The sequence below is a fragment of the Apaloderma vittatum genome, unplaced genomic scaffold (genome assembly GCF_000703405.1).
Source record: "Apaloderma vittatum isolate BGI_N311 unplaced genomic scaffold, ASM70340v1 scaffold2927, whole genome shotgun sequence".
NCBI lineage: Eukaryota > Metazoa > Chordata > Aves > Trogoniformes > Trogonidae > Apaloderma > Apaloderma vittatum.
The window spans coordinates 68,666-90,050 of NW_009727723.1; the positions used below are offsets into that span (position 1 = coordinate 68,666).

The window sequence follows — 21,385 nt, forward strand, 5'->3', positions numbered from 1 at the left end:
CTTAAACTTCAAAGAGTACCCTTAAGTTTGTAGAGATCATAACTACGTTAACAGAAGACACGCACAAAGAAGAAGCACTTAAACTAGAGTTTTTGCCAACAGGCACTAATCAAGGACGATAACTGAAGAGGACAACAAAAACTCCACTACTTCTTCAGAGTATCAGTCAGATGATGTCCGATACAGCTCCCACAACTCTTCCCCATCCTGAAATAGAAAGCAGTTTATTTCATCTGTCCCCAGACATAATCTGTCTTGACCTAGCTTCCTCTTCACATCAAGGATTTGGGAAATACATCAGCTATGTTGTGTTTATCTTTAAACTTCTCAAGTTCCTCTTCTCACTTCAACATACTTTTTTTTTGTTGTTTATTTTTTAAAAAATAAAAAGATGTCACTCCTTAACAATTTCTAAAGAGTTTTTAAAAATAAATAAATAGTTTTCTGTTTCCCTGAGAAAACATCTTTGGCATTTACTGAGTATGTTATTTGGGTGGGCAGAGAAAGGAATTCTGTTCTCACAAGTATCCTGTTTATCCAAAAGCTTCAGATAATTACCATTTTCTATGTTTAAAGTAGAATCATAGTTCAAAAATTTGAGTAGCCCATATTTGAAGGCTCAAAAAGCACTCAAGGGAAAAAAATCACCACATGCCTTATTCTTATATTCCTCCCAAGGCATCCTCTCTTGGCCCCTGATGGAGGCACAATATTGGGCTATACAAACCTTCAATCTGAGTTGTCTTCTGCAAGAGTGCTAAACTCCCTATTAAATAAACCCCATATTTTCCCAGTTTTATAGGAACTTTCATTTTCCTACCCTTGTTTTATCCAAACAAGCTGCAACATAGATTCATGCAGACAAATCCCAATGCTGCTGTTTAGAAATGTGTGGCATTATTTTAATTTTTTTAACAAGCTGCAACATAGATTCATGCAGACAAATCCCAATGCTGCTGTTTAGAAATGTGTGGCATTATTTTAATTTTTTTAAGAAACTACAAAATGAGAATTGAAAAGAAGGCTGCAAGTTGTAACAGAGGAACGGTTTGCTCATCTCAAGCAGACCTGGCAAATAACCAGCTAGAGGTCACATTCTGTCACTTAAAAACAGGGAAAGGAAAGGTTGTTGCCGAGTTATTCTCCCTATGGCTAACGCACCCATTCCAATTTGTTGAGATTAGCAGCAAATGAGGCTGCATAGAATCATAGAATTTTAGGGGTTGGAAGGGACCTCTAGCGATCATCTAGTCCAACCCCGCTGCCAGAGCAGGATCCCCTAGGGCAGCCACACAGGAACGTGTCCAGGTGGGTTTTGAAAGTCTCCAGAGAAGGAGACTCCACAACCTCTCTGGGCAGCCTGTGCCAGTGCTCCGTCACCTTCACAGTAAAGAATTTTTTCCTCATGTTGACGTGGAACTTCCTATGTTCTAACTTAAACCCATTATTTCTTGTTCTATCACTGGTCACCACTGAAAAGAGATTGTCCCCTTCCCCTTGACACCCGCCCCTCAGATATTTGTATACGTTAACAAGATCCCCTCTCAGCCGTCTCCTTTTAGGGCTGAAGAGCCCCAGTTCTCGCAGTCTCTCTTCACAGGAGAGATGTTCACGTCCCTTAAGCATCCTCGTAGTTCTCCGTGGGACTCTCTCCAGTAGGTCCCTGTCTCTTTTGAATTGGGGAGCCCAAAACTGGACACAGTATTCCAGGTGTGGTCTCACCAGGGCAGAGCAGAGGCAGAGGAGAACTTCCCTAGACCTGCTGGATAATAAATGCATGTTAATAAATACCTGTGTATATGTACATACATGCATATACACATCATCTTTGTAAGACTATAAAAATACGACAGCTTTTAAACATCATACGTGAAGAGCAGGGAGAGGCTGACACTAAATATTCAGGAGATTGTAAATATTCCTTTTCTTTCTCTTTTGAAATACATCTATACCATCAACTAAGATGGATTTTCCACATCTAAGAGAAAACAAAAATATCTAGGAAGGTTTCCCAACATTTGTTTCCTTGAACTGTCTTAGAAGCCAGGTGATACCTCCAAATTCTAGTGCTTCCCTTGTGTCTACTTCAAAAACCACACTTTTTAATCATTCTTATAACACTGGCTACGATACAGCAAGTCTAACATGTGACATAGTAAATTTTAAACTAAGCTCATTATTACTGAGCATAAAACAGTATCAAACAAAACCCGAGATACTCAGAATGGTATGTTAATCAAATGGTGCAGATTACGAATTGCTGTTTGCAAGGTGCAAGTTGCAGGATGATGAACTGTTGGTTAAGTCAACAGACCGCATTTTAAATAGTTCATCATTTAATGTCATTAAAATAATTTCATATTTGCATACAGAATGTCATATGGCATATTATTTACAAATAGCTCAATGTCATATAAAATTGTTTACATTCATTATAGGAATTTTTCTGGCTCAATAACAAGAAATCAAACCTACTGTCTGTACGCAAATCTATTTCTTGAACAGCCTGAATATTTTTCATCTTTTATTCCTCTTTGTCCTTTATTGTCATCTACAAGAGCTCCCAGCCAAGGAAAGAGAAAACTTGCCTTACAACTGGCAAGCTGTTTTGTCTTACAGCTGGTAAAATATCAGCATTGATGTGAACACTGTCAAACATTACTGCCATTTATATATGTATAAAACTCTATTTTTTACCTTATCAAAATTAAGCTTGTTTAATCTGTTACTGAGCTTCCACAAGTGGCCTCTTCAACTTCCATTTGTTGTGAATTTAGGCTTGGCTATATTTAAGCTTACAGAACATGTGAACTGCTGGAAAAGATTTGAACAGCATAGGGCTTGCACAGAATTTGCTTTCTTTCAGCATCAGAGAATTTGGGCAAGAATGGGTGAATTACGTTTCTTACTACTCAAACTTGATTTTATGCAAAGACTGGAAATGACACACATGAAATCAATGGACAATACTGAAGTAATACAACTAAAATATTTCCAGTCTGAAAATTATCTTCTCTTAAAAATAAGTGAGAAGTGTATTTGACATACAAGAATTATATCATTAATAGTGGAAGGACTCTATTTTACACATTTTTCCACTCTCTGAAAACATGAAGTACTGCCCGTGTGAAAGTAAGGATGGTAAAAAAATTGAGGGAAACTCTTCAGCCAATATTTTGGTCTATAAGTAGAAAAATCATTAACTTCTTTTCAAGAAACTCAGGATAAACAGAATAGCACAAGTTCTCTCAAGGAGCTGACAGAATGCAAGCAATTCTAACTGCTATGAGAACTGGACTAAGAACTGAACAATGCTGAATGAACATAGAGCAGTAAAACCTGGCAGGCGTAACAGTATTCATCCACTCCCAAAACACCAACGCAAAAGGGTATCACCTCCTCTGTTGGAATTACAAGTTTTAAATGAACAGCTATCAAGGACACTAACAGAATACATTAATAGCATGGGTGTGCTGATTTTCATAAGCCTTTGGTACATTTAGAAACTCACATTAGTACTAGGTCAGTTCTCTCAAGTTTAGCAAATCACAGTTGTACTCAATGTTTGTACTGTTGCCGTCCCGTGAACAGAAGCTGAAAACAGTCACTAATGATATCAAAAGGTAAAGACAGCCTTTCACTGGCCTACTATTAGGTATCAGTGTATGTTTCAAAACTATTTGAATTTAAGATACACAGGCTTATAAACACTTATGTGCAATCCTCAGAGGACTATAAATCCAAATCAGAGAAGTATGTGTATGGAGTAAATACAGTGTTATTTGCAGAACAACCATCTCCTGAGGCCTCACATGAAGATGCCAAATAAAACCCAGTAATTTCATACTCGGTGTCTACAGCCATGCTCTGTCACATGTACGTTCAATGTGCGTTACATGTACGCTGTAGTGGTACGCAACGAAATGGCATTTGCCACCATCACCTAACAAATGTGTTTCCTGCCTGTGATCCGCAACGGTTAGAAGAAAAATTTTAAAGTCTGTCAAGCATTTTCTGCTATCCTTCCCTTCAGGATAAAAAAAATAAAATCTGACTTCATCATAGGTGTGGATGCACTGAGTAATTTTATTCCTCTGTTACAGAAGATTTCCTAGGCCTGAGAACAAGATCTTTGATAGAGGCAGTGATCTCCTGGAGCTCTTTTCGAATGGCATCTGCTTCTTCCTCCTCTTCCAGGTTATGTGTTGCGTCACCATCTCCGTGTTCAGTTTTCTTAGTCTGGCTGATCAATTGTTTCACTACTAATCCTTGGTATTTGACTAACAGGGAATGTTGATCCTGAGGGGAAAAAATGGAACAAAAGAAAAAAAAAAAGGATGTTGATGTTATGGAGAAAGTACACAGAGCTTTAATTAAAGATTAAATTTTCACAAAAACATTTTCCCATTCCAGCCTAAAGAGGGTTAGTGATACAAAAATTTATTTCCATCAAGATATTTTGCAACCTAAATTCTGAGAGACATTCAAAGAGGCAGAAAAATGAAAGTCCATCCATGCTGCAAAAATAGGCCAATTACTCACTGAAGCAGGAAAGCAACACAATGAGTAGTCACCAGTTTTGGCAGTTTAAAATACAGAATTTCAGTCTTTTTACTTTTGAAGAAGTATATCTTTCTTGAAATTAGAGAAGTTTCAAACGCAACAATGCTTTAGCTAGGAGGAAAGAGAGTAAAAATTTTCAGCTATAAGAATTATAACATCCCCCAATACGCAACTGTCTCACAGGACAAAGGCAAAAGCTACAGGATATAACACATCCCTGAAATGCTAGGTTTGGAAAACAATATAGATCAGAGAAGTTGAATATTCTGCACATAAAGTAAGGATTAGACATGAAACACAAGAAAGGCACCGGTCTTCCGCAGAAGAAATAGTGTAAGGCACAACTTTTATGTTCTGTTCTCCTTAAAAAGCCAGAAAGGAATACCTCTGGGATCTTGCCACTTAGGAAATTAATGATCTGTGGTACTGATCTTCCTGGTGCATGAAGCATACAGTGGGTTGAAAACTGAAATAACAGCACTGACGTCAGGTGCAGAACAAGAGCTGGATCTTCTGTGACTTTTAGCTGTTCAATCAGAGCTTGTCTATGCTGAAACAAGACTTGCCTAAGGAACAGGAATACATTATATAAAAATATGTTTACCGATCCATCTTACAGTAGTTGATAACAGACTCTAAAACATATCCAGCTTCAACAAATTTTAATTTTCTCCTCCAACTGACCATTACTTTATGTGAAATTCCACAATAAAAAAAAAAAAAGAAAAAAAGAAAAGCTATCACTGGTGGAGCTCAGATTTTGAAAACCTCCTAGAGAATCTAGGAGCTATGTTGTAGTACACAGTGAGTCAAGTAAATTAAAGACATTGGAACTCTTCCCTTATCCTTCTCCCATGGAATTAGGATTGCTTGACTTGGTATTTTTCGGTTCAATCGTTTGGAAAGAAAGACTGCCTCTTACACATTCTGTCTGACTGCTACTAAACCAACCATCTAACATTTGTGCAGCAACAGAGCTAAATTTCACATACTTTGCATAGAATAAATAAAATTAAGGTACCTTTCCTTCTTTTTGTCTCCTTTTTTCACCATAATACCACAAATATCCACTGCAGAATCAAGGCATGAAAAAAAATCTTCTATACTCTATTAAAAACCAATATAAATATTTAATCTGTGTTAGTAGATCATAAAAAAGTTTAACTACTGCTCAAAATTAATCACATGAACAGATGACTGTGAATACATTTGGAATAAACCATGGAAGAAAAGAGAAAGTAAAAAGTATGTAGTAGAAATTAACTATTCATTTTCCAATAGTTCATATACTTAAATACCAAACCAAACTACAATCCGTTAGTGTTACAAATGGAATTTAAAAAGGAATACATGTTCGACAATTATTTACAGATATATTTTTCTTAAGAAATATATCAGTATGGCCTTTTCCACAAAATAATTAAAAAATCACTTTCCTTTGTACCTACACTGCCATAATCTGAGGGGTGTATACCCAGGACCTCAACAGATAAGAAATACATGGGAGAGCAAATAGGAAGTTCAAGAACAAAATACAAGAAACGTTAACCATTTTAAACTGTGCACTTTCTTTCAGCTTTTACTTTTCTCATCTGCACGGAAAAGACATGCTGCACACCATCTGGAAGCAAAGCGCTGGGTGAATACCGGTGTTAGAATGTAATATCACCTTTTCATCTCTTGTAATTCATAGATGCAAAAATATACTTTCTCTCACTGACTTACACAAGTTCAAAAGATTATTCTGCCTTCATCCCTCACAGCAGCTGCAGTTACATACTACACTACGTAAGTATGTCAGCTGTTTGTTTGCATTGTTACCAGCAGAATGGAAAATCTGAACTCAAAGATTCTGGATCGCTTTACCTTGCCATTCAGAGAAGTATGCAGTTTAGTTAGAGGACCTTTGGTGTCTTCTGGCAATTTACCTAAAATCTTGATTCGGACCTGTATGAGACAAGAATGGAAATAATATGTAACATTAATTACTATTTCAGCTGTAAGCAAATTTAAACAGAAGGTAATTAAACATTAAGTAAACTTCACTGATGTACTTGAGGCTGTAAGAAAGGAACTGTTATGTGAGTACCTCACTTGTGATCGTAGAATAATTTTCTGTTGTCATCATTGAATCGGACGCTAGGAAGTTGAAAATCAGATTTGTAATGTCTGCACATACAGTCTTCAGCAGGTGTTTGGCAAGGTTAGTCTGAGTCTCATCTGTTAAAAGAATTAAAAGTATTTTACTGTAGTTATCCAATTCCTACGACAGTTATCACAGCACTTGCTAAAACAAGAACTCTTATGCACCATGAGTAGTACGAGAAAGTTATCTGGATACATGAAGCTAACATCCTTCTTTTGTACGTGTTTATGGAACATTCTTCAGTGAAAATTGCAAGCTTTTGGGTCTGCAAGGACACTTTAATGCACTGTTAGTATTTCAAAGGTGTATGTGTTAAAGTGTCTCTGTGGAATTCTTCTGGACGACTAACAAACACCCACCACTATCCACCACCAACAGGTAAAAGGTGTGTAAAGGAGAAATCTACAGGACAAGCAGTTACACAGAAGAGCAGGCACGTGACTTAAGACTGAAACAGTAGAATTTTTTCTAAGAAGAGGCTCCAGAACACATGTACAAGAACAGAGGCTAATGAGAAGGAATGACTCCATTTATTCCTAAATGTAGGAATACTGGGGGGTTTTGCTCATGTCTCCTTTTTTCTTAAGTTTACTGCAGGGGAAGTTCTAGGAAAAAGCTGAATATAGCAGAGGGTCTTGGAAATCTCTACAATGTTCTCCTAATGCTACTTTTCTGTCACAAAATACAGGTGCCTAAAGAAGACACCTCACAAAGTAACCTACTGCAAAATGAATCTACTCATTTTAAAAACTACCCTCAAGGAGCAGTAGTATTTTCAGTATCAAACCTAAAAGAGGATTTAACAGGGGCTTCTTAGAATCAGGTAGTATTTGGTTCTTTCCTTAGTGGCAGAGGTGACAGAATGAAGTTTACTACTTTTTAGTTCTATTTTTCATCTATTTTCTTTTTCCTCCAGACAATAAAAACTACAAAGAGACGAAAACACTTTGGAAGGAAGACCAAGAACTCACAATTATCTTGACAGAAGATATAACAGACTATGGATATGAAATAAAGAGAACATAATTTAGTAAGTGTGCAAAGCAATGCACTGCAGTGTAAGGTCAGTGTAAATACATCTCTAAGTTTTTCCTTTTTTCATTGTTGCTCTTCTTTGACTTTGAATGTAGATTCTGGAATAAATTAAACATCTCTGAAGGAACATACTCATTTTTTAAAGCACATATTTTTAGTACCTGTGAAATGCTTTGTTCCCTTTTCAAATAACCGAATATTGTTGTACAAGTTTGAGAACTCCTCCTGCAAGTCCTTCATGGTCTGTCTTCTGGTAGCTCCAGAGGAAGATGTTGAAGACGTAAAAACAGAACGTACAACTTCCTGGTAAGTTTTTGTTAGAGGTCTTAGAACAGTGAAGAAAGGAGAAAAAGGGAACATTAAGCAAAATGTAAAACTGTAAAAGTTTTTTCCAAATAGATCAGCAACAGAGAAAGCTATGTAGTAAATGAATGGGGCATGAATGCCATGGAATTGTGAGATAAATAAAAAGCAAATAATTGAAATCAGAAAAAAAAGCACTAGGAAATTAACATGTACTTTTGTAATTGCAGGAGTACTATCGGTTTACTATTGGTTACATTATGCTTGTAGACAACACCAAGCTTGGTAGAAGTGTTGATGTGCTTGAGGATAGGGAGGCTCTACAGAGGGATCTGGACAGGCTGGATCAATGGGCCAAGGCCAATTGTATGAGGTTCAACAAGACCAAGTGCTGGGTTCTGCACTTGAGTAATAACAACCCCCGGCAGTGCTACAGGCTTGGGAAGAGGGGCTGGAAAGCTGCTCAGCAGAAAAGGATCTGGGGGTGCTGGTTGACAGCCGGCTGAACATGAGTCAGCAGTGTGCCCAGGTGGCCAAGAAGGCCAATGGCATCCTGGCCTGTATCAGTAGTGTGGCCAGCAGGACTAGGGAAGCGACTGCCCCCTGGACTCGGCACTGGTGAGGCTACACCTCAAATACTGTGTTCAGTTTTTGGCCCTTCACTACACAGAGGACACTGAAGCACTACAGTATGTCCAAAGTAGGGCAATGAAGCTGATGAAGGGTATAGAACATAAGCCTTACGAGGAGTGGCTGAGGGAACTGGGGTCATTCAGCCTAGAGAAAAGGAGACCTTATTTTCTCTACAACTATCTTAAAGGTGTTTGTAGAGACATGGGATTGGTCTGTTCAACCAAGTAGAAAGTGGTAAGACATAAGGAAATGACCTCAAGTTTCACAAAGGGAAGTTCAGATTGGGTATCGGGAAGAATTTCTTTACGGAAAGGCTTATCAGGCATTGGAACGGGTTGTCCAGGGCAGTGGTGGAGTTTGCATCCCTGGAGGTATTTAAGGGTTGAATAGACACAGCGCTTAGGGACATGGTTTAGTTGAGGACTTGTCAGTGTCAGGTTAATGATTGGACTCAATGATCTTAAAGGTCTTCCAATATAGATAATTCTGTGATTCTGTACATAAATGCCTGTCAAGGTTTTAACTCATAACAACTCCTAAGTGGGAACAAAATGAAAGATAAAAAGATTGCCAGAAACAACGCTAGTTACAAAATCTTTCAGGTGTCTGTGGACAAATTTCAGATCAATGAGAGATGTAAGAGGGGAATGCATAAGGTGCATTAAAATAGCACATGCCCTCCTTAAAATAGTTATTGTTGCACACTAAGTTTATTCAAGCTCAGGCTGTCGCTGTCCTGTGTCCTTTTTGTCCATGGGACATCTTTTAAAAGAAGTTCTTAAGTCTTTGCTTAACTCAGTTTGCTGATCTAGCTCATTACCTAGTTCTCACAGGTACCAGTGGGACCACAAAACACAGGGAACGTGAACATGTACCAAAGGCTGTAGAGAAGACAGGACATGGATCAGCATAAGGGGGTGAAATACACCCATGGACCTGAAAATACACCGGCTGACAAAGGATGCAGAACCAGCTACTGCTAAACAGAACCATTATTTCTCATTACTGTGCCAGCACGGCTTCCTAATATATAAGCAAGGACGTAACACGAGGCTTCACAGAGAAAGTATACTGCAGTTCACTTCCACCAGCAGAACATATATTTCTAAGCAAGAGAACAGACTGAAAAGGTGGTTCATCTGAAGTGAATCACAGTCCAGTCGAATTATTGAAATTACCTTATTAAATGTTCAGCAAGTTCTGTAATAAGTTCTTCAGGGCAATCCTGCATGTGAGTCTTTAGAACGTCCTGAATTTCTTCTTGTGACATGAAAGAGAACTCCATCTGCTTATTCCTACCTGTCCAAGCATGACCAACATTAATGGAGAAAACATTATATTTAGTTCTGCTGCAGTTACTCTGTGGAATGACATATTGAAATGCCTCAAAGTCCAAATCTCCACAGAAGAAAGGCAATACCAATAATGTAAAAAAAAAAAAAAAAGTATGACTACACAGGACACTTAAATTTTACATGGACAGAAAACTGACAAAAATTTCTCTTTTGATCACTCAGAAGTCATTTCCTGTAGTAGACAATCTAAGTCGTGCAAGAGGACATGCATTTTTCTCAGACAATTCAAATTGTCTGGTCCACCTATTAGTTTAGAAATGATGATATCACCAAGACCAAATAGTTTTTTAAAATATCAAAACTGAATAGAATGTTCCCATTTGAAGGATATCACAAGGTTTTTGCTTTTTTTTTTTAAACTCCACTTGGTAAGGTACACTATCATGTAACAAGACAGTATCCTAAACTTGAGGTTGCAGTATAAAATTTGAGACACAATAAAGCAGAAAAGGGCAGGCAATTCCAGGTTTATTCTGCATGTAGAGTAACTGAATGAATAGAATCAATGACGTAGGGCTGTGGGTTGGGCTTGATGATCTTAAGGTTCTTTCCAACCTTTATGAATCTATGTTCCTAATTGTGTCACAGTAGCAATGAACAACATACAAGGTGTTCTAAAAAGGTGGAAACGGAGTTTAAATCCGATTTTGGAAGGGCTTTATTTATATTTGAACAGTTACATACTAATTTATCTTGCAATTTTGGTTCAAACTGTTTAGTACAATACAGCAATATAAACAGCAACAACTGTAAAACACAAAAAGCTATGCCAGAAAAAAAGGTGTAGCTAAACAGTATGCCCATCTTTGATGTTTTTACCTGACTTTATCAATACTGCAGGCAAAAAGAGAGATGTGGAAGCATAAGTCATAAAATCATGTCAGTATGAATAGACAGATCCCAAAATAAAAAGACAAACCTGTGCTAGTTACTTGTAATTCTTCATCGCTATCAGCATCCTTTCTTCCTTTCTTCTTGGTTTTCTTAATCTTGATCTCTCTAGCATTACTTCCTCCTCCTCCTCTCACGCTTCCACTGCCCTCTGGTGGAGAATAAATTGCTTAATATGCAGTAAAAGTACTAGGCAATTTATGTGTGTTCCTCGTCAATGCTGAATTAAAAAAAACAGCCTTATTTTAAATGTGACCTACAATATATATTCCAGAATCTTAAGGCCATAAGTTTCATTCTTAATGAAAAAAAGCAACAGAGGCAGAGGTCTGTTAAATTAATGTCACTCATGAACACAAATACTAATCATATCAAACGTACATATATTTTAAAAAAAGAGCACTATCTTTTTCCAGACGAAAATAGATGAGATACCAGTGTCCATAATGTAATGAGAGATTTTTTGTTGGCTGAAAATAGCATCTTAGTAAGCATTTAGCATTTTTATCCAGTGATGCTGAGTAAGTGAGCTATTAAAACACATTCTAGATAATGGAACACTGTTAACTTTCAGAGAAAGGATTCTACATAGTAAGCATCTTGGAAGCATGTGTTCAAATACAACACTGATTCTTTTTGAGCTATTCCTAAATGACTATAAAGCAACGAGATGTTCCAGTTCTGAGAAACATAACAAATTTCTGAGTTCACAGTTCCCATAATCCAGGTATTCCCACTGCAGACAGGATCTCAATTTGCAATATAGTCCCTCTCCACAAGGTAAGCTTTTCTGCTTTTTATTCCCTTCTATACAGCTTGGTCCCTTCTTTTTTCACTTGAAAGAAATTGAAACTCCAGAACAATTGGTTCTGTACATGCACTAAGTCTTGAGAAAGGAGTTATTTTTCCTTTTAAATATAAGGTTCAAGATTTCAAGTAACTACATGATGTAACAGGACTACTATTTAAGAAAAGGAGGCACAAAGACAAGATCCTACTACTCAAACCAACTGCACCTGCTTCATGTTATAGATGGATTTTTAAGCATTACTTTGCAGGAACAGCAAACACTGCAGCTAGCAGTTCATGATGTATTTGTGAGACCTGAGGTGTTTTTCGCACGCTTATTTGAAATGTGACTGCATTTAACTGAGCAGATACAAACTGTTTGTCAACAGTGCAATATACTAGATATTTTTGAAACAAGCTCCCTTCATTCTGTATTCCCCTTTGATCGCCATACAGAAAACGCTGCAACCTGCAGTCAAGATCCGATCCACAGAGGGATGAAGCAAGAGAGATTAGTGTCAGAAAAGACAGGTTTTATGACAACAGGATACATGGAATGTAACCTACAGGATGGATTTCAAGAGTTCATGCCTCTACAAACACATGTTTGTAACAGACTGTTGCAAACAGTATTTATAAATAGACCACAGAGAATTTATCTTGGAAATTTTCATTAATCCAATACACATCAGAATCCCTATCTGTACTGCAGGAACACTCCACCACATCAGGTTACGCTTAAACAGCACCGATACAGACACGTGCCTTAAGATACGCAACAGGATGTTGGCCACATTCTGCCAATATGCAGTAACATCATCTGATCCTCAAACCGTGATGTTGAATACACCTGATAGTCCCTCAGAGGAACACTTCAGGATAGTGCTTGCTGTTGGTGCAGCATACGGCACCTGTGGATACCAGTGTGTCTAGACCCTCCTCAGAGTGCTGGAGACCAAAGTAATTCTGTTTACGACAGTTCAGTTAAAATTTAAGCTTCTCTGACTCAGCTATGGCCTAGAAAAATCTGCTGTCTCTTGGGGCAAGAGTAAGTCTAGTTTTCACATCAACTCAGTTATGATCTTTTTATTTAAGAGTAGAATATAATGTTTTATTTTGCAGATGAGTATAATCAATTAAGCTAGACACATCAGTGCTCTATTTATGTTACTTTCAGTAGCACATAAAACTCTGCAGGTGAGTTCAGCACAGACTGCGCAGCTGTACTGTAGCAAAACAAGAGCCACAAAGTTTTGGGATTGAAAATAGAGTCTTTAGTCCAAAAAAAAGTTTTAAAACCCAGAAAGCTCTGAAAGCGTCAAACGCATGCATTTTTGTTCTTCCTAGAGATTAAAATCCAATGTAAACAGCCACCACACAAATGGAGTAAGACTTGGCGTTAATTTAACCCAGAGTATCCCTGTGTACGGCTCTCCAAATAACTTATTACTGCAAACAACAGAAAATTGTCTGGCATGGGATTCTCAGAAAACACGTGCAATATTCTCAAAGAAATCCCATCTTTAGACCTCATCTTTCAATTTAGACAGAGTAATGCCACAATTAGCTTCTCAAGACTACTAAGAAATATTTTCATTTTGTTGGATCCCTCAAAAGCTGAGAGCAAGAGTGTATCTACACTGTGCAATAAAAAATGGTACTGAGCTCTTTGAGCTACTACTGGTTTGTTCAGTCTTCACTGTACAGCTCAGTATTAGGTGACCATATCATATACACACTAATAAATGAAAATGGATTTCTTGCTTCTAAAGCCAGCTGCCTTGTGTTGGACTACCTCAAGATATCTTTAGGGTACTTCCTCTGCACTGCTGTATCTGAAATTACTTCCTGTGGACACAGCTAAGATATATATAGAGCTATAGCATAATGAAAAGAAGTGAAGAATGAAGATTATTTCTGAAATATCTTCAGCAATGTGCTGCAGACCACTAATGAACTACAAAATATAGTAACTTCGAATATTTCCAAGGCTAAATAAGACTAATTTTTTTTTGTTTTGGCTTAAGTTGAATGTTCATGCCTTACCTGTGGCTTTTTTTCTTCTTTCATCCTTTCTGTCTTTTTTATTAGCATATGCATTCTCTAAACCAGAAGCCAGTTTTAAATCTTCTTCAGTGATTAGATTAACAGGGTTATTTTTCATATCCTAAAATTAAGAACATGCACTTAAGAGCAAAAAGATACACACAGCAACAAAAGATACATTCAGAAACAATTAAGCCATTTGGCCATTTTTAAGTATACTAATCTAACACACGTTTTCCAAGTGCAACACATGAAGAGACATTTATTCTTCTTGCCAAAATTGAGCATCTGATCATACTGGTAGTGTGATGGTGTTCCCTGAGCGCAATTGAATGTACATTAAATTACACTAGTTACATATACAAACCTTTTGTTCTTTTTTGCCCTTCAAGCTGTATTTCAGATGAGATGTAAAGAGATGGTAACAGCAAATCGCAAGTCACAAAACCTACACTACAACACTCAGTCTAAATTGTATTTGTAAAAAAATTTAAAATCTGTACCTTTTCAGCTTTCTGTTGCATCATATCAGAAAACAGATCAGCACAGCTGCTTATAAATTTCTCACTGACCACAATAGTGTCACTGAAGATTAAACCTGAAGAATTTTTGTGCAAAGATCTCATCACTTGCTGAAGTAAAATCCCAACATCTTCTACTGACAATGAGCTGGGCAGAAGAGTCTAGGGTAAAGAAAATCAGAATCAGTCACATACAATAATCTGTTCTAGACTGACAGACATACTTGCATAGGGATAAATAAAATCTACAGACACACCATTCGATATCTGCTAACTATTTAGAATATATTGCACTCACTCCTAAAATTAAACTAGTAATTTAGAATAATAGAATGATTTGGGCTGGAAGGGACCTCAAAGATCTTCTAGTTCCAACTCCCCTGCCATGGTAGGGACATCTCCCCCTAGATTAGGCTTTTCAATGCTCCATCCAACCTGGCCTTCAACACTTCCAGGGATGGAGCATCCACAGCCTCCCTGGGCAACCTGTTCCAATGCCTCACCACCCTCAGAGTAAAGAACTTCTTCCTTATATCTAGTTTAAGGCTATGCTCTCCCAGCTTCCACTCATTACCCCTCGTCCTATGACTACAGGCCCTTGTAAAAAGTCCCTCCCCAGCCTTCTTGTAGGCCCCCTTCAGGTATGTCGACGTCGCCCCAAAGCCTCATCCTGTCCAGGCTGAACAAGCCTAACTCTTTCAGCCTGTCCTTGTAGGAGAGGTGTTCCAGCCTTCTGACATCTTGGTAGCCCTCCTCTGGACTCGCTCCAACAGCTCCATGTCTTTCTTGTGTTGGGGGTTCCAGAGCTGGACGCAGTACTCCAGGTGGGGTCTCACACAGGCAGAGCAGAGGGGCAGAATCCCCACCCTTGACCTGCTGGCCACACATCACTTGATGCAGCCCACGATACTGGGCCACAAGTGCACACTGTTGGCTCATGTTGATCTTATCATCCACCAACACACCCAAATCCTCCTCCCCAGGACTGCTCTCAATCCACTCATTGCCCAGCCTGGATCTGTGCTTGGGATTGCCTTGACCCAGGTGTAGGACCTCACACTTGGCCTTGTTAAACTTCATGAGGTTGGCCTGGGCCCATTTCTCAAGCCTGCTGAGCTCCCTCTGGATGGCATCCATTCCCTCCAGCATGTCGACTGCACCACAAAACTTTGTGTTGTCGGCAAACTTGCTGAGGGTTAACTTGATGCCATTGTCCATGTCGTTAACAAAGATTTTACATAGTACCCTTACTTTAAATCTTTTAACATCCCAAATCAACACTGCTCTAGAATACATATTACAGCAGAATATATATTGCAGCCCAACAGATACAGAGTAATACTGAACACGAAACAACAGCAGACCTCCTTAAAAGTGGCAAAATAGTGCTGTGAGGCCCAAGATTAAGATTTAGCCAGCACAAAATGGCTAATATCCCTCTGCTTATCAAAACTGTCACAAATGTTCAGTTTAAACTTTTTTTCCAAAAAAAGCAAGCCCACAGAAATATACTGCTCTCTAGCAGAATACATTACCACCAATTTTGAAATGAAAGTTAGTCTTAGGTATCTATCACCCGAATACCGCCACGTCCTTCCTCTGTTTTCGTTCAGACCAACTTAAAGGCAAAGAATGCCTTTTACCTGTTATTTCACTTACACTGAATACTCTTATTTGACAATATGGAATTTTCATTATGCATATGTATGGCTTCAGTAAAGTATCATTTGCAACAAAAAATAAGACCGGATAAATAAATCCAACAGCAACAAACAAAAAGATCACTTACTGCTACATCTATCCAGTTTCCAGAGCTGATGGCTTCCTCTACAGAAGCTTCAACTTGATCCACAATTTCTTGACCAACACAAGCTGCTTTCAGAAATAAGAGCTGTGTGGACTTGTATCTTTTTTTAATGTAGCCTGCTGGGTCAAGGATGCCAAGTCTGTACAATGCGTCAAATTCTGTAAAATAGATGTGTGTTAAATTTACGTACCTTTATATACATATAGGGTGTCAAATGGTAATTTTTTAAAAAAACTAGGAAATGATGAATTACATACAGTTTTTCTACAAGTACATGCAGCCTCAAGCTGATGCTGACTGCTGACTTAAAGCTTAATTCACTACAAGCTACACCTAAACACAGAATCATAGAATCATAGAATGGCCTAGGCTGGAAGGGACCGTAGAGATCATTTAATAGAAATATGAAGGATAAATCATGGACATGACTAGTTTGAGTTTTGGAAGAAAAAAGTTTTTATCAAATTCTTATACCATTAAGCTTATTCTTTCCAATTATATCTTTTCAAAGTATTCTAATATAACATGAACAGTATTTAGAATATATATAATGTTAAAATGTTTTCTTTTCAAAAGTTACCCCAATATACTCATAGAACTCAATGCCACACAAGCAAAGCATTTCAACACTCTGGCAGTTTATACTTAGATGTTCTGAAAACACTCAAAGACTTTAACAGATATTCTATCGGTCAAGCGATATTAAAGAAACACTTAGTACTACTACAGTAAATTATGCTGAACCTTTTCAAACTGCAAGGCTAACTGTTATTTAGGGACTGGCCCTTTGGGACCATAAAAGTACATGCCTCTGTTTATTCAGGTCCACATTTTCCCATAGCTCCTGTTTTAAAACTCCATGGTCCAGCATCACAAAGGTCTAAGTTAGACTTGTTTGAATTCAAATCAGGACACTAGTGCTACTCACTCCAGTTCGACAAATTTTATTTTGGAAATGGTTCACTTGGCTCTCTGGACTATTGGCAGTCAAAATTTGGTTGCCATCTGGACACCCAGACTGAAACTCCAACCACGTGGGTCAAACATGATAATCGGAAAAGTCTACAATGAGCAGCCTAAGAAATGTTTTTAGAGCAGTAATAAAAGTAGCATTCGTAACCCTCTCTGTGAGAAACAAAGTTACTGTTTAGCAGTATGGTTCTCTGCTGAAATATGGTTCTCTGTGATAAAGTAACACGCATCATTATAAGCAAGATGGTGTTTCAACAACAGAGCATCAGCTACTGTGTTGATTTCCACTTATTCCTGTGAGGCTTCACTCTAGACAGTAGCTATATTAGAGTAAGTCAAATTACCTAAACTAGTATTAGAAAGATATTTTATCTAGGAGAAAACAGATTCATTACCTAAGTAACCATTCTGCTTGAAAAAGGAATCCACCCAGTTGCTCTGCGTTCTGGCATAGATGTCTGGAACAAACACAGCCTTATCCTGTCTCCCACCAACCACTGTGCCTTTTAGACGACCAGTGTTAACAAGTTCTTCTAGCACAGCTACAAGAAGAAAATAAATGAAGGAACATTTTCCACTTTGATATATCCATTAATCAAAATGTAGCAATTATTTTCCCGTTTTGTTTCTTTTTTTTTTTTTTTTCCCCAGTCATTAGTTGTCTGTGCTTGTTCTAGTGAAATATTTTCCAAGTTCTTTCAATTATTTTTAACACTGAGGAGAATGTCTTGACAAGAGCTCTGGAAATCATACGTTTCAAAAGAGTGAGCCACAATGGCAGGATCAAAAGACTTTTTATTGAACATATATTTGGACAGATTGAGCTTTTAATTTAGAAAATGTAGCCATAAAAGAATCATTCCCTGGCTAGACAATAAAATATACGAGTATTTTATTAATAACGTTCTCTTCTGCTTGCATGTTAACCAAGACGGAAAAAAGATTAAAACACACTAAAATGACATGAAAAATTGTTACCCAAACTGCATAAATGTGAGCACCTCATATAGTTGACAATCTTTGTGGTTTACAATATTCACACTGTGTCCAATAATAATTTCTTGGTAATGCACAAATATTGCTGACAATGAACATACTGGTAACTGCTAGCAACAAAGTACTAAGCCTTTCTCAATGCTAAATAAGGTACTTTCAACCCTTTAAAGGCGCACAGGAATATCCGATTTGCATCCTGTGTTCTGCTTTTGCCTTCTCATAAGTCACTAGAGGGATTTAAAAAAATAAAATAAAATCAGTGACACCAACTGGCAAGTTCTGTTGATTTCCAGAGTTTTGCTAGATGGCTTTTTTATCCTCAGTTTGTGTTGATTTCTATTTTGCTAAAAGATAGATTTTACCCCAAAACAGAACGCTAACTGGTATCACATGGTATGGCTTCTTCCTCATTAAATAAAAGTAACACTCAACATTACCACATGCTTAGTAGAGGTTTAGCTCACTACATAGGAAAATTTACCTGAAAACTTGGTTCCAGAAGAAATACTGAATATTAAGTCACATTTTTTTGGTAAGATATGCCTATAGTGTAGATAAGCCTCTATAAGCTAAGAGCTGTAGAACACAACTGCCATTAACCAAGCAGTACTTTAACTAAAAAAATATGTAAGAAAGAGAAACTTTAAACAAGATAAAGCCTTACATAATCTAAGACAAGAGCTAGGAATCATGCTCTGCCATGGTTTAGTTACCTTGTATAGAACAGAGATTATAAGACAGATTTTGAAGATAAAATTAGATTTTTGTACTTAGTTTAGCTACCCTAGAAAAGAGAATCAACACACTTTTTCTACTTAAGCAATCATTACACAATACAGTTTGGTTCTCTGCCTGCAATCTCCATTTGCTTTTATTCAAAGTTTTGGGGAAAAAGAGTACAGCTTTTATACATTTTCAAACAAGTTTCTGGAGCACTAGCAATGAACTGGATCCTTTAGGGAAAGGGGCAGAAATGAATACGCCAATTAATTTTTGCATTGTTTCAAAACTCTAGGGTACAGAAAAGGCTTTCATAGGAGACTTCACAGACCTACTACAATTACGTCTAGATAGTACTTTGTTTTAAAACAAAACAAGAGGACCTTTGCAGAACTACTGTAATCTCACTTTTTTTTTTTTTTTAAAGGTGATTGAGTAGTTTGTAGTGTCTTATTAGGCTTCTGGCAAAATCTGGCAAAGACAATAAGCATCCTTCCATGCCTGTCCTACATCAGCAACACAATATTCAGAAATGAAGAACATTTGTGCTTGTATTATACTGTGTAATTAGCGTTTTCACTTAAACAGTTTCTCATTTCTAGAATTATTTTGTCATAGCTTAATGCCAGCTTAATGTGAACAGCAGCACAGCTATGTTATAGAATCAAAGACTATTGTTTATCCAGTCTAAAACTAAATGTTCATTAAATAATTAGCTGTTTGTAAATTATACAAACAGTACATTCAGTTTATTATTTTTTGGAAGAGACACGAACTGACAAAGGCAACTTGAAAACACATTGCTAAAAATGACAAACATAAAAAGCAAAGAATGTAAGTAACATAATTAAGATATTTTTCAAGCTTCCAGAATCTGTGAAAATGAAATTGTATCTCAGCAAATAGAGAGAATAATATCAAATGTACTCTGGCAGTGACTAAAGAGCTCTCTGAAACCTATGACATTACAAAGGAAATGAAATACGGTAAGAAAAAGCCAAGAAAAAGACGAACAAGCTCACTAAAAAAAAAAAAAACAAGAGAAAAAAAAGTATTAGAAATCCACAGCCACTGTGGTGATTACTGGTGACAAGAAAACACTAGAACTTGAATTCACATTAACACCGTATGTGAGCAAAACATGATTATGTATTTTCAGGACCTGTTTGAAAGACTGTAACTATACACTTAAATTTTTTGGGTACTGCAACCTTACTATAATGCAGTTTAACAGATTTTCCTTTTAATCTATGAACACCTGGATGGCAAATTTCAAAAAAAACCCCAATTATGCTTAAACCGGTTACATGGAAGTAGGATGTTTGTATGATTTTATTTAAATGCAAAGCTTTTAATTCTTAATGAATAAGCTTGTCACAAAGAACAAGAAGTTAAGCAGGAATATGGTAGTGGAACTGAAGTGTGCAACGTCCTGAAGGCAAAAAGATCCAATCAAACAAAAGAGAAATACCAGCTTTCATGAGAAGAGATATAAAACCATTTAAAGGATTCCAAAGACCAGCAGCGCTTGCTCAGCCGGCACACAAGAGCAACGATGCTTGATGTAGCATTTTGGACAGACAGGAGGGAGTAGTCAAATAAAAGCCTCAACGTTAGAAGTGAGAAACAGTACAGAGAAGTACTGCCTAGAAGTTTCAGTGGTTGGATTGGAAATCATTATGCATTTCCATTTAAAAAAGGAACTGCAGAAAATAAAAGCAAACAGTTTAAGGATATGCTTTATCTCTCAGCATATAAAGACATTTAACTAAGAGCATAACAAAAGCTCTGCCTTTGCTATCACAGAGAAAAGTCAATAAATGAAATCCAGAGCAGTTAACGCCATTTGGCTACATAAAATCTGTCCCCTTTTGTGTGCCTCACTGATAAAACTGCCAGCAGCTAAGGGCAAATATCAAAACAGACGAGAAAATGAGTACTGCACTTCTTGCATCATTCTGCCCCCAGAGGCATTTCATCAGCGTATGTTTTCATTGCTTCAGATACAGAGAATGTTTCTTCAGTTATGGAGAGCACAAAAGATACAACACTTTCTACACTGAAGAGAAACATACTGTTCATTATTCCAGAATGAAGGCTATATATCGAAGTGCTTCTTTGACAGCATACTTGTAGTAATGAAGAGGCTATGAATTAACCAACAAAACCACAAAACAGTCTGAATGAAACTCACAGTAAAGTAAATGCTCTTGAAATCCATATCGTGTGATCAAGTTACTTACAGGTGTAGGCCTTGGAAAAAAGAAAAAAACAAACAATGTTAAGTTACTGAACTGAAATTAACATGCAGAGTGTAGAAATAAGAGAGCTTACTCCAAATGGACAAAACTACATAGTATCTTAGCCCCAGGGTGCAACACTGACATTTAACATAGCCTGAAAGGTTTTAATTTTTAATTACTATTAAGTTATGTCTTATAACAAAGCTACAATAACTATTGTAAGGAAACTTTTGCCGCCTCCAGTTTTTCTCTTTATACAAACACAGAAGGTTATTGATTTAATAAGAAAAATTTACCCACCCATAGTGGGTCATCAATATGTAACTGACTGGAGAGCAGTGGAATGACAATGAGGATACTCTCCA

The 21,385-nt window shown here is 37.3% G+C and overlaps 1 protein-coding gene across 1 annotated transcript; it reads right to left on the reverse strand.

Moving 5' to 3' along the window:
* Window positions 1-4,058: 4,058 nt before the first annotated feature.
* UFL1 (UFM1-specific ligase 1) lies at window positions 4,059-21,030 on the reverse strand (the record flags this gene model as incomplete). The annotated part of the gene is made up of 13 exons (XM_009873768.1): window positions 4,059-4,299; window positions 4,949-5,129; window positions 5,585-5,670; window positions 6,430-6,510; window positions 6,653-6,783; window positions 7,906-8,069; window positions 9,859-9,979; window positions 10,955-11,077; window positions 13,762-13,882; window positions 14,265-14,444; window positions 16,072-16,247; window positions 17,457-17,603; window positions 20,972-21,030. Coding segments are annotated over 13 exons (1,783 nt in total), but the record flags the coding sequence as incomplete, so codon positions are not given.
* Between the last annotated feature and the right edge of the window lie 355 nt (window positions 21,031-21,385).